This window comes from Callospermophilus lateralis, chromosome 10 (genome assembly GCF_048772815.1).
Source record: "Callospermophilus lateralis isolate mCalLat2 chromosome 10, mCalLat2.hap1, whole genome shotgun sequence".
Lineage (NCBI taxonomy): Eukaryota > Metazoa > Chordata > Mammalia > Rodentia > Sciuridae > Callospermophilus > Callospermophilus lateralis.
Genome location: NC_135314.1, coordinates 117,266,875 through 117,281,790, shown reverse-complemented (window position 1 = coordinate 117,281,790; position 14,916 = coordinate 117,266,875). Strand labels below are relative to the sequence as shown.

The window sequence follows — 14,916 nt, the reverse complement described above, 5'->3', positions numbered from 1 at the left end:
ATTAAGGGTCTAGAAAAAGAAACCACAATGCACTGCAGAAAATCCTAGGGAAACGTAAAACCAGGCAACAAATAGTATTGAGATAATTGGCTATTCATTAAAGAAAAAAAATAATGGGATGTCTACTTTCAATCATATACAAAAATCAGTCTAGCACATGGACTTACATGGGCAAAACTTTAACAGTTAAGAAGAAAATCTTTCTCTCAGGTAGAGAAGGACTTATTAAACAAAGATTTAAAAATACTAACCATAAGAGAAAATATTTGCAAGTTTGACTACAAAGTATAAGACACAAACTTGTAACATATAAAGAACTCTGGCAAATTAATGAAGCAATGGATGAAGCAATTTAATAAAAAAGAAAGTTTGGAAAGATATCTTACAAAAGTATAACCAACTTAATTACTAATCAGAGAAATACAACTAAAGACCATAATATAATTTTATTTTGTGCCTATTAGATTGCCAAAAAGTTAAGAGGAAATTTTGGTACTACTGCTTCAGAAAACAACTTGGAGTTATTTTGTAAAAACAAATATTTGTTCGTAGACCTACAACCCAGTACTTCCACTCTTGAAATATATACTGGATGGCCCCAAGTCTGGGAACACAGACAAATACATAATATATAGCATACTGCTATTACCTTATAATCCATGATTAAAAAAAAATAGTGTGCATAATTCCAGACTTGATGGCCACCTTGAGAGAAGCCTTTAGTTCTAACTAAATATGGAGATACATAAAATCTTCCCTGTTCTGACCATGTCTTGGCCTAGGCTCTTGAAAAACATGCAACTTCTCTGCTTTGTTAACTCCCTGGAGAATCTGATGCAATGGTGGAATCTATGCAGAGTTTCTCCCAAGAAAAACCCACAGGGACGTGAAGGTGTTCCTCTGCCTCTCTGAAGTCCTTCTATGCACCCTCTTAGAGTTTCTGCTGGGGTAAGAACCAGTTGTAATTTGTTCTTGGTCAAGGTTACAGCTTAAGGCACTGAGGTATGACTTAGCCTCTACCTAATAAGATAGTACCTTCAGATTTGAGTTCTGGACTACACTGTGTTCCTTCTTCCAGGTTTAGAAACCAGCTCTGGGTACTGAGCCTCGCCATCACTTCTCCTAGTTAACAACAGAGCAACAGTAGATCCAAAGGCAGTGCCAAGGTCACTTGGGACGGAAGGTCCCCAGGTAAGCAGGCATAGTGGCCAGAGGGCACTATGGGTATTGGACACAGCATCTGTAGTGTGGTATTAAGGAACCCAAACAGAAGATCAACAGTCCTGAAGATGTTGACATGAATGATGTGAACAAGCTCATGTTTATAAATCCAGGTTTTCCTAAGCAGGTTTCCAAGAGTCTAGCAATTTGAAGAAGTAAAATAGATTCAAACAATTCCTACCAAAATGTCAATAAGAAAAGACATTTCTCTTTACAATTATGTTCACAGTTAAATATATAAGGTTTTTTTTTGTGACTGCTAGCCATAATGATAAATGCAAATATCTGAAATTTTTGAAGACTTATTTTTATCAGGCAGATATAATTATTAACTGCAAAATACTACAGGGAGTATAAATTGTCATGTTAGGAGGGAAGGAGGATGTGGAGGTCCTATGAATGTGTTTTCTGAAGTCCACTGGCTCAGCCATGGGCCACCAATTACCTGCTGTGTAACTTTTGGCAAGTCTCAGCCTTATAGTAGTGAAGCCAGATTTAAAATTAGATAGTCAGTGTAGTTAGGTAAATCGCATCTAATATTGAGTGAAATCTAAAATGGAGGCCATACTGAGAATGACTCAGGGAAAACGCAGGACAACTCAAGGAATGTTAATGAAGTCCTGAAAAGGCCCTAGGCCAAAGTCCACCTCAAAGAAATGTTAATGGAGCCCAGGAAACAGCCCCAACAGATTTGGAGATAGCCCATCCCAGAGAAGTGATAATCCCATCCCAAAAAGTGATAATTAAGCCTACCTGTGTCCCACCCCTCGGGCCTCCAACCTACATTCCATCACCAAAACTATAAAAAGGGGAGACAGCCGCACTTCCACGGATTCCACCTCTTGGGTCCCCTTCTTCCTTCGGGAGAAGTCTTTTCTGTTGTCCTTTAATAAACTTCTATTTCTACTCTGACCTTGCCTTGGCGTGCTTCTTTGGTGTTATTCTTCAACATCGGGGAAGTAAGGACTCGTCACCAGTCAACAGCAGTAACAGTAGTGCTTGCCCCATGAGGGTATTATGACAATACAATGAGATAACACATGTAGAAAGCTTAGGTCAGTGTCTGGCACAGGGAGGAAATCTAAAGAATAACTCTTCTTTAAAATTAACACCCCATTGTTGGATCATTTAGATTCATGGTTCTTTCTCTGAATAGTTTTTATATTGTGGAATTTGTTCTAATTTTCCATTAATAGAGAAACTAAAAGAATAACTGTTCTCATTGCTCTTGAAAAAGAAGCATTTCAGAGACACTATTGACTTTTAGGACAAAATGTATAAGTTGTCATTGTCACTTGCATGGTGTGTAGGTAGAGGTAGGGTTAAAGGTAAAGGAACAGCTCCCCAAAGTGGAGGAGCTAAATACAGAAATATTTCAAATACATGTTTTTAAAACAAACAAACAGTGATATAGTTAAGAATAATATTCCTTAAGCAACAAAATGTGGGATGATACTAAATAAGGTGGTTGAATTTTTTTAAGAACAGTTCATCCTTAAAAAACAAAACAAAAAAAGTGTTGTTTTTTTTTATATATTATTGCCAAAGGGATATTGTTAAACTTTCCCATGTAATATGAAAGATAGTTTATATCTAATTTCAGAAATGATATTGAGTTAATAAACCTAATTAAGAACCCATTCAAATGAATACAAGAATTTTAATTCCTAGCCAGGCCCAGTGGTACATGCCTGTAATCCAAACAGCTTAGGAGGCTGAGTCAGAAGGATCACAAGTTCAAAGCCAATCTCAGCAACTCATGGAGGCCCTAATCAATTTAGCAAGGCCCTGTCTCAAAATGAAAACTAAAAAGGGCTGGGGATGTGGCTCAGTAGTTAAGTGTCCCTGGCTTCAATCAATTCAATTAAAAAAAAAAAAAAATTTTTTTTAACTCCTATAAAGCACCTGAGCCCTACTCTAAAGCCAGCCTGTAGTCTGATCAGATGTAGTCCTCACTTTCATGGCCTTCCCATTCTTACGTGGTTCTGATCTGGGACTTTCTGACCTTCTTTTGGCTGACTATAACATTCAGAACCCTCATCCTCTGAGACCGTGAAGCAATGGGAAACCCACCCTCTGACCTGAAACCTTGCACAAGGCTCTCCACACCCATCAGAACCAATGTGCTTGGCATGCAAAATTAGACAGCCTTCTCCTTCTCCACTAAGTAACTCACCAGGATCACTTCCTCCAAGAAGTCACTCTACCAGGGTTCAGTCTAAGGGACATCCTGAGCCCTCCCTTCCTCCTGCCCAATTCATGCAAATAAGAGGACATCTGCATAAAAACAGGCTTCTCTTCCCACCCCTAGGAATGTGAAATTCCTGGATAAAAATCTCCCACATCTCTGACAACTCCTGCTGGGCTAAGAAAGAAGCACAGTGGCATGTTACTGAATATTGACTAATGAACATAATTTTACTTTTTAATGGGAATATTCAACAAACAGAAGCAAAGCACAGTTATTTGGGCATTAAGAATTTCACTCAGGAGCCAGACTATTTAATTACTAATCCCCATCTATTACTGCCCACTGTGTTATTCTCTCTGAAACTCAGTTGTCTCATCTGTTAAATGATGGTAATAAGTAATATCTTTTTAATAGGATTATTTTGAGAATGAAAAGAGATAATCCCTGTAAATTACTTTTAAAAAGGGCATGGTATATGTTTTAGTTAGCTTTTTCACCACTGTAATGAAGGACTCAACCAGAACCACTGCAGAGAAGGAAAAGTTTACTTGGGGCTCATGGTTTCAGAGGTCTCAATCCACAGACAGCAGGCTCCATTCCTTGGGGCTCAAGGTGAAGCTGAACATCATGGCAGAAGAGTGTGGCAGAGGGAAGCAGCTCACATGGTGATCAGGAAGCAGAGAGAGACTCCACTCTTCATATACAAAAGTATACCCCATAGCCACACCCCCAATGCCCACCTCTTCCAGCCACACCCCACCTGCCTTCAATTACCACTCAATTCATCCCATCAGGGGATTAATTTACAGATTGGGTTAAGGTGCTCATAACTCCATCATTTCTTCTCTGAACCTTCTTGCATTGTCTTACACATGAGCTTTTGGGGGACAATCGCATCCAGACCATAACGTATATATCAAGTATTCAGTAAATGTTTGTGATTATTCTTACCACTATTAATTTATCATAAAATGTATCATAAAAATATATTTATAAAAATATAAACCTTTTATAAGGTTTGGGTCTATCTCATGTAATAGGGTCCCCAAGTTATGATACTATCGGTTTGGTCTGAATTTAAGTATGTGTCTCTCTTTTGAAGGTTCTGAAATTATATTCCAAGATTGAACTCATAAAAATAAATTCTCCTTTCTTATCATAACCTACTTATAACAACTGGACTTGCCAATATTCATCCTTCATTTTTCACCCACAGGACAAGTATCAAGGGTCCCCTCACCTCTTAGGGGCCCAATCCAATGGAAACTACAATTCCTATGCCAGGGGACCTTCCTTGTGACCAGTACTGCCCACCTTTGCTCTTCCTCTTCCTCCATTGATCTGCTTCCTGTTCTGAACGCCACACTTCCTGTTTCCTTTGTGAGCACCTGTCCCCTTCCTTCAGAGAGTTCTGTCCCTCCCTTCTTCCCTAATGTCCTCGCCCTGGAAGACCCCATTCTCTCCCAGGATTTCAACAAACTGACAACTTTTTCTGCCACCGTTTGGGCCCCCTTCCAGCCTGGTGGGTGGAAATCACCTCTTAAATGGTCCCCTCTCTGAAAAAAAAAAAAAAAAAGAGAGAGAGAGAGAGAGAAATGTGTTACAGTAGATGGGGTAGAGAGAGGTGATGGGAGGGGAGGGGAGGGGGTGGGATAGGAAGGGCAGCAGAATACAACAGATACTAGTATGGCAGTATGTATAAACATGGCTGTATAACCAATGTGATCCTGCAATTTGTACACATGGGAAAAATAAGAATTCATACCCCATTTGAATCAAATGTATGATATATGATATGTCAAGATCATTGTAATGTTTTGAGCAACTAATAAAAAAAATTGGTCCCCTCTCTGACATCTTTGCCCAACACTAAAAGTCCTCTTCCACATGACCAGCAAAGTGGCCTTCCTGCAGTACCAGCCTGTCCTTGTTGGAAGCTCAATCTCCTCAATGATGTCCCTTTTCTTTCTAGAAAAGATTCTGAAATGCTTATGCTCTCTCCCTATACACTTTAATCTCACCACCCACATTTAAAAGGCACCCTATACATTTTTGCTCTTCTTATTTATTATACACAGCACAAACAAATACATGGTTCTGAGTTTTCTCAAGACAACACTTTTATTCAAAGCACTCTCCATTTAAAATTGTTGATGAACACTTAAATTCAATTAAGAGTTCTGAATTCTAAGACATGAAAATTACTAGATCCCTTAAATTGGAATATTTATAAGTAAGCAGTTATATACAACACACACACACACACACACACACACACACATACACACACACACACACACACACACACACACAGTATGTGTTGTTTCTTTTTTCCTTAGGGATTTTAAGACACCCATGAAAATCTAGGCTTATGGTGCATACCTGCAATCTCAGCTACTCTGGAGGCTAAGGCAGAAGGATCACAAATTTAAGGTCAGCCTGGGCAACATAGTGAGACCTTGTCTTAAAAAAAAAAGGGATAAGGATGTAGCTTGGTTGTAGAGCACTTGCCTAGCATACATGAGGCCCTGGGTTGAATCCCCAGTACTGCAAAAATAAGTTAATGGTTAGATAGATGAATGAATGAATGGATAAGATTTCCCAAGAAAAAAACAATTATCTATTTCATAATAGTGAAAGTATATAGTAAAAATAAGTGCATGGAAATATATTTAAAATCAGTTGTACAAAGGAAACAAGGTAATCATGAAAAATGATTATTCCTTAATTTAGTATTTTCTAATAGTTTAAAATTTGCATCTGATATGAATTTCAAATCCCTGTTTGATAAAACTTCTAAAATCAATTTGTGCTAGAAAGCACTTGACATTTGTTGAGAGGCCACATATCTCATAAACCTCTGTCAGTATATAGGTTCAATGTACTGGGATGAAACTTCTAGAAGAGGAGGGGGCGGGGCAAGACCTGCTGTGTGAGGAACTGGAGTTCTGAGTCTTGTCTTGGTCATGGCCTTGTCTCTCAGGGATCTAAGAATGATCTAATTAATTAGCTTTTCAAGATAAATCAGCTTCAGAGTGAGGGGCTTTGATTACATAAGCCTTTAAGGTCCTTGCCAGTTTTGAAATTTGAATAGGAAGCTATGACATACTCACAGATCAGAAAAGCCCCTCCAGAATACGCTTTATGAAGGATCAGGTGCACGGCGTCTCTCAACACAAAGTTTAAAGACCACTTAGGTGTCTAGACTTGATAAGCCTCCCCCTCTACATTCTTGCAAGCCTCCATCTTCAGGTGCTAACATCTTTAGCATCTTCTCTGCCTTGACATTGTTGAATATTTTCATATAGTGTAAATTGAGTTGCTCTAGTCTGAACCCAAAAATTCAGCAAAACATTCAACAACAACAAAAAATCCCCCTGCTTTCAGGTTTGCAGGAAGACACTTCCTGACACCTCCCCAGCTTTCCACTGGCAGGCACTAAACACTGCATGAGAGAAGGCTAGAGGCATGGATGGGGTGTGCTCCGCATCAGTTTCTTGTGTTATAGCTTTAGCAGCTGTCTGCAGTAAAAGCCCTGGGTAGAGTTGGCTGTAACAGACAATTTAAGACATCTACATCATCATGGTCATAGCAAGCACTTGGACATTTTTTTCTATAGTGGAGCTTTAATATATTCGATAGGATTATAAATGAATTGGATGGGCTTCATCATTTTGGACCACGTTTTGCTTTATGGTGCACTGCGAGTCAGAGTCTCTACAGTTTGACTTAGAGCTCAGTGGCACAACCAATAAAATACATGGAGAAAAAAAGTTCTCATTCTACAGTGTATCAACCCAAAAGCCATCCCAATATTATATAATTCTGCTGGTATTTGGATTTATCGGCTTCATGCGGTTCTCTTACAAACTTTCCTTTAAAAAGAACCCCCTTGACATATAGTGACTATTGTACTTCTGTCAAATACAAGTAGGGTCCTGCAAAGATGATGGGAAAAAAATGAGTTTATCTGCAGGGTGAACATGTCTACATTGTTGAGCTGAAAAATAACACAATATGTTCCATATAACTCAAGCCAAAGGATTCTCATTCCCTAAATCAGAAGTCCAAAAATCACAGAGAAAATCCAGCAATCCCAACTGCAGTCTGCTTTGATTTGATGCCACATATTTGTTGGAAGACATGTAAACTTTGGAACCGAATTGGAAAAATGGACAAAGATGTTATTTACTAGGCCTAGGGCTGGGGCTGTCACTAACTGGTGTGGCATTTGCCTAGCATGCATTGGGTGCTGGGTTCCATCCCCAGCATGGCAACAAAACCAAACAAACTACAAAATCAAACCAAACAAACCCAGATGTGATGCACTGAAAAAAAGAGACAACTGGCCCAACCAGCCTGAATCCAGGAAGTGTGAGATCCCTCCCACAGGTCCCTGACCCCCAGCCACCTGGATCTCCAACTCCTCCTGTCACTTACCCTATGACGATACAGGAGATGGCCGTTCCCAAGAAGGCATATGTTAAAATAGATCCCAAGTTTTGAAAAAAATGTCTCTGGGGAGAAAAAAAACCAAAACAACAAAAATAAAACCTTCATGGAGTACATCTGCATTCACAGTGGAACAGGAAATAAAAACAAATGTATGTTTTTCCCAGCCTTGACCTTCCTTATGGTTTAGATAAATTTTGTTTTTGGAGCTTCATTCCTGGCCTTACTGTGCCCATGGAGACTTAAGTGATTTCATTGCAAGGGGACAAAGGAAGAAGGAAAGAAACAGAGAAAAAAGCCATCTGGAAGACAACAGGGTAGGGATGAGGCAACTTCCAGAGCTCGATGGACTGAGAAGGAGGGAAGGGACTCGGGGAATGACCATGCAGGACTCTGGGACATTTCATGGAGGACACTTCAAGTTTTATTGTGCATGCAACTCCTTATTTAAAAAAACTATCTTAAGAGATTTAAGTTGCCCTTGGACTTTCGTGAGCTCTGGCTTCTTTAACTTGTATGTTTTCTGAATGAGAGGAAACTCATTTTTAGAAAACCTCAACAATTTAAAGAATCAAACACGAAAGGATGCCTGGTATTGGGGCTACCCATGAGGGTGGATGACCTCAATCCATTCAGCCTGCTAGATCTTCTCGAAGGCTTGCTTAGGAAAACTCCCTTTCGGGGCTTTAGTGGGATCTGAATAGCCAGCACTGACAGCAAGAGGGAGCCTGGAGCACACACATAGCCATCAGATCTGTAATGGAGAAGTTGCCGGCCACTGGAGAAGAGAGGCCAAAGGGAGGACAGTCCCAGGAATTTCCCCGGTCGGACTAGGTAGCTAGCTGAGAAGCAGCACATTACTTCTGCATCTCAAGGCCAGGGCCTCACCCTGTGGCACAGAGTATGTGAATGACTAACCCATGAAATGTGCAGTCAGGCTGAGCCTCAGTGGTGTTAAGTAAAGAGAAACTGCAAAACCAGGCTTTCTCTCTGTGAATGTCAATAGCATTTCCCACGTTTATACCCTGATGGAAAAACCCAATATTATTGCATGAGATCTTTCATTACAATCACCTAGAATAACACTGCCCAACAGAAACATAATGCAAGCCATATGTCATTTAAATATTTCCAGCCACATTAAAATAAATTTAAAAATACTTTTTAAATGAAGTTTGATAACATTTCATTTCACCCAATATATATAAAATGCTAACATTTCTACATGAAATCAATATAAAATATTATTGAGATAGTTTACATTCTTGTCCTAAATACCAAGTCTTTGAAATCTGCTGGACATTTTACACTTAAAGAGCATCTCAATTCTGACTAGCCACATTTGAAGGGCTTAATAGGTGCACGTGACTAAGACCTGGGTATTGGACATAGTAGGTTCAGAACAACTCTGAGTATGTCATGTTTGAATCTTTATTATACAATCTAAGATAATGATACTTTTGCCAAATAGGTAGGTCCATAAAATAATTGGTTTTTGTTTGCTTTTAGTACAAGCAAAATTCTCTATTTTAAGGCTAAAAAAAAAAAGAAAAGAAAAAGAAAAGATCATTATATATTTACCTTCTTTAGACTATATCCTGCATGAAATATAATTGGTGGCAGTAAAACGTTGAAGAAGATTTCTGGGTCAAATGTCATCTGCCAGAAAAGTCAAAAAGTACAATTAGAAAAAATGTTACTTCAGGCCATTAAAAACATTAAAAAAAACACAAAACAGCAATGGTTGCTTTTGCTAAGTTTATATGAGGCATATTAACACACTATTAAATTAGAAGATATGAAAATATGAGAAAATATAAATTTAGAATCATAAATGCAGTGTGAATTTATAATTTCCATCCTATTACTAACAATAATCATAACAAAAACTCAATGAAATCTGTCTAGGGAAGAACAGTTTTCTTTTATTTTGATTAGTTATTCGTTTCTCATATTTTAAATATTTTCTATTATATGCTGTTTTTTTTTCTGATCAAAGGAATTAACAGTACTCCATTGTTTTGGCTTCTGACTGGGGATTTATTTAGTATTTTCCAAACCAAAAATTTTACATATTTGGTTTTTCATGTTCCCTGTTTTATCCTATCTCAAAGTTTAAAATTCTTTCCAGACTGTGGAAAAACACATTGGAAAATGAAAATGGATTTTTCCAGTATTTCTTTATTGGTTTTTACTTAAATGTTAAAATAAACTTGGCCAAGACACAAGTATGAAATACAATGCAGTGAGAGGTAGGAATTCTTGAATCCAACATCTGCCACATACTTGGTCATTTGAAAATAAGAATTCTCTTAATCTCTAAAGCCACCTAAACTCTCCTCATCTTTTCCCACTCCTCTCCACCATTTGTCCTTTCCCCAGCCTCCGTCCCTCCATCTCCCCCTCTCTCTCTCATACATGCTATTCATTATGTCGCCTTCTCACCATTAGAATACTCATAAAAGTCTTTTGCTGTATGGGTTTCACAACTCAAATTTGTAATTTCCTTCCCTTTGTGCGAATTCAGTCTACTCCTCTCTGAAACTGAATCTCAAAATTATACGTCCCTGGTGAAGTCAGCCTGGTCTTCTAGTCCAAGCAGACCATTCTCTCCTCTGTGCTGTTTCAGCACATTGGACCCTCCTGGTAGCATCTGTGTCTTCTAACATACTTCTCATGACAAGTGGCTTGTGTCTAACCATTTCCCCCATTAATCCGGGAGCTTATCCAGGGTCACAATGATGCCTTAGTCAATTCTTTGTAGCCTCAGTACCTCCCACTGTTTGGCTTATTGCTCAGTAAATAATTCGCTCAAATGGAAAGGAAAAATAAGCACTTATTAAAACAGGATGCATTATACTCACCTTCATTACAGGTAAAGATTATTTAAGGAAAAAAAAAAAAAAAAAGAACAGCCTCTCTTGGTTCCGGTTTTCCCTTTTGGTTTAGCTGGGAATGTCAGAGGCTCTTTTCTGCCTTCCCTGGACCTTCAACTCTGCTCATCCGATTAACATATGGGAAGAGAAATATGGAGGAAGAAGCAGCCACCTAACTTAGCCTAGTTCCCTTTCATAAACCTAGTTAGTCACCTGTTGATGCCACACCTCCTATATTACTGAGCATCCAGAGGGGTCATCTGGGCCCCCATCCTAGACCCTGAGGCCTCTGCTTCTTTCTCAGCTCTCTCCCTGGCCAGTGTGACCTCACTCTCACAGTAATCTCTGGGCCCACTTGATCCCCAATGTCAGTTTATCATGATTCAAACCCATGGGAAGTGGAATGTGATGGGCTCAGATCTTTTCATACCAGGCCTCGGGAGGACCATAAGCACTGGCCTAGATTGACTGCCTTTAATGAGGTGGCAATTTCTAGATCCTTCATCCAGGGATCGCAGGGGCTACACAATCCCTCCCTTTAGGAGGAATGGAGGCCGTGACAGGTGCACCCATCTCTAGGAGGGAGAATAATGGAGAGACTTCCTTCCCAGTCTTGCTGTTGATCAGGTGAACGGCCTTAAGTTTTCTTGTCTAGATAACTGTCTCACCCATGTTTTCTAGTTTCTCCTACCAAGAGGCAAATTTCTTCAGCAAGGAACATGCCCTTATTTTGATTTGTTTTTCCACATAATAACTAGTTCACCACCTGATAGGACAGATACATGTTCAACTTATGGATGAATTGGAGACAACAGGGAAGCAAGCCCTTAGCTCTCTCAGACCTTCCCTTGGCTTATCCCAGACCAAGGTGGGGTACTACCTGTGACAGAACACCTGAGAAGAAAAAGAGATTGGCCAGGAGAAAGGAAGAGATTTTTTTTTTAGCAGGCCCAAGTTCCTGCTCTCTCCCAGGCATGTAAATGTGATGTTTCATTAAGTCCCTGCAGGAACAAAGACGGGGGAATTCATGCATTTCATTCACTCTTCATTAGGTCATTCATTCACTCTTCATTAGGTCATTCATTCCAGGATGTACGCTAGGCACCAGAGATAAAAGGGTGAACAGGCCCATTTTATAGAGGGGAAAACCAAAGCTTAGAGAGGTTTAGGCTGGTCAAGGTCAGGCAGCTACTAAATGAAGGAGCTGAGCTTCTAGACCCAGGTTTTGTCTCCCAGGCCTGCCTATCTCCTACACTCTGACCTTCTGCATGCCCAACATAAGGAGGCTCTGCCTTTTATTCTGCTACCGCATGTTACTTAAGATTCACTCTGTCCACACCTTTGATGTCCTCCAGGAGATTTTGTCCTTAGAATCCTAAGCAAAGTAGGCCACACCCTCCCTGTGTAACTACAGGCAGCCGACCCCAGTGCCGTTTTCTAAAAATGAGTGAATCCTATCAAATGGGAAAATCCATTGGTCATAAAGAACCTCTTCCTGTCAGACCCTATACTAGACACTGGAGGCAGAGTGGGGACCCAGTGCCTGCCACTGGGAGCCTCCTTGCCAGTTGTGAAGGTGGACTTAAGGAAACTATCTGCTCTGGTGATCAAAGGGCTGTGTCAGAGAGGGCAAGGAGGGATTAGGCAGGACAACCAGGAAGGGCTTTGTGAGGAAGTGACATTTAAGCTAAAATGCAAAATTTGAAAAGTCCCCCGCAAAAAGAGATGAGTGAAAAACACCCCAAGCAGACAGAATAACACCCGCAAAGATCTAAGGTGGAAAATAGCAGGAAGGATTTGTGAATGAAGGCCAGAGTGGAAGGAGCAGGGGGAGGTGAGCCCAAAGAAGAAGGTGAGAATGAACAGGGCTAGGAGTGATTTCAAATGGAAAAGGTCCCAGTGGGAGGTTGGGGCAGGGATGAGAGGATGAGAAGCTTTAAGAGAAGCCCTGGGGGTGAGGGCTGCATAATCAAGAGGAGAGAGGGTAGAGGCCGGGAGCTGGGGAGAAAAGGGCAGTTTCCAGGGACACTGGAAGACCCAATGGGGCAGATTAGGTGCGAGGGATGACAGAAAGGAAGAAACCAAGTCTATGAAACCCTGAGGTCAGTGCCTGTTAAATAGTAGCAGCTCATTTATGGTTGGTTTTCTCTCAGGAGCACACATTGCATACTTCTAGAAGAATTTTACACTTCCATTATATAGGCACAATGACACTGTAGTCATCTCTTTTGTTACATTGGCTCATTCAAAACCCTAAGTAAAAAAAAAAAATCCTTTTGAATACAACAATCAACACAGAAGATAAAAACAATGCTTTGTCCATCCCACATAGAAATCAAACATTATATTATTTTACTTTTGGAAAACCAGCCTACTGCTAGCAGGTATTGTGTTTTATGATTTATTCTGGGGTCTTAATAAATTTTCCCTTTGGTGCAGAAATTTTATAATGGATTTTGGAGAGAAGCATTAATGTTTTGATTTCTCTTTTTACCTTCAGATGTTCTGGCCTTTATTGTAAGAAAACCAACAGTGTAAGGAAAGAGAAAAACGAATGGTCTACAATAGTTTCATGCATACTCACTGTCAAGTTTCCTGGGTTCAAGTCCCAAACTCAGGGACTTGGATGAGAATTTAAACTCTCTGTGTCTCAGTTTCCTGATCTTTACAGTGAACATGATAATGTTGTATCTAATAAGAAGTTGGCTATGAGAATAGAATGAATTAATCTTTGTAAAGCCCTTGGGGCATTGCCTGCCATCTAGTAAGCACTTTGTGTTATCACTAAAGAAAATTAAATATATAAAGAAATATTTTCAAGTTATACTTTTTTATATATTTTATATTTTATTTTATATTATATATATTTATATTATATATATTATATTTTATATGCATATTTTATATTTTATATATATTTTAAATATTTTATATATATATTTTTATATTTTCAAGTTATACTTGCTCTCTTATCAGGAAGTCCTGAAGGTTTCCCAATTGTGTAAAACATGCATGAAGATTTTAATTTGCTTCTCTCTTTACTTTCTTTTCTAGGATGATCAGAGACACCACTGTTGATCTATTTTTATGAGGCTTCTTGCAAGTATAGCAATTGCGTGTTTGAAGGTTTTAGCATGGAGATGTATTGCTGAGTGCTGGGGGAATGAAGCAACACGACTGTGATCATCTGCAAGAGCAAGCCATGGTGGCACAGACTCCTAACAGAAAATCCTTGCCTCAGCAGCTTTTCTGCAAAAATCAGGTTAATCACTCAACCAGAACATTCCAATAATCAGGGTGCCCCACTCGCTGCATGCAGGTTAACTAACGTGCTATTGAATTATATTTTCTGGAGCAACCAGATGAAACTGGCAGGCTGAGAATGGCATGCAGCATACAAGGATTTATTTGTATATACAAAACAGATTTGTGTTCCTTTCAGACTTGCTGTAAGCTTAGGAGCTGCTAAATCAAAATTCTGGGAGTAACTCCAAACCCAGGCAATTTCTCAGAAATGGCTGGATCTGCCACTGTCCCAACCTCCAGATGGGAATTCCACATGTCATTTTCCTCATATTCTGTGTTCAAATCAATGCCTTGGGGTTTTTAAAAAGACTAAACAATTCAATTATTTATTATAATACAAAGGAGAAAAGCATCTAAAGGGAAGAGTAGAGGAAAAAGAAGAGCAGAAAGCTAAAAAATGTTCCCCAAATGGGATTTCCACTAGTCTTAGAAGACACAAATCTTAGGGACAAGGACTGGCCAACAGACCTTGTTTGTGATGATGGATGTGTTCTAAGACTGTGCAATAACAGTAGCCACCAGTCACATGACCTACTGAACACTTGAACTGTAGCTAGGACAACTGAATGACTGAATTTTTACTTTAACACTGGTGGCTAGTGGCAATCGAATAGAACATTTTTAGACAGTTACCAGAATTTAAAATTCATATTATTTTGTTTTTAAATGTTCTATTATGCAATCCAAAGTGTGGTTCGTTTGGAAAAACAGACCTGAGACTCTGAGATGGAAGTATTATGCATGTTTCATGAAAGCTGTGAAAAATTTTAAACATCAGAACTCAATTCTTAAAGATACTATGGGGGGAGAGAAATATCAGTGTGTTCACAATGATGCAGTGTATTTTAAATATCATCTCCCACGTGCACC

At 39.3% G+C, this 14,916-nt stretch overlaps 1 protein-coding gene across 1 annotated transcript in view; it reads right to left on the bottom strand.

The window, feature by feature from the left end:
• Slc9a9 (solute carrier family 9 member A9) overlaps positions 1-14,916 on the bottom strand; it is a 537,107-nt gene that overhangs the window by 483,772 nt on the left and 38,419 nt on the right. The window contains exons 3-4 of the mRNA XM_076867799.2: positions 9,446-9,523; positions 7,853-7,929 (exon numbers count right to left, since the gene is read on the bottom strand). Of these exons, the coding sequence (XP_076723914.1) occupies positions 7,853-7,929; positions 9,446-9,523 (155 nt within the window). The remainder of the gene's footprint in view (positions 1-7,852; positions 7,930-9,445; positions 9,524-14,916) is intronic.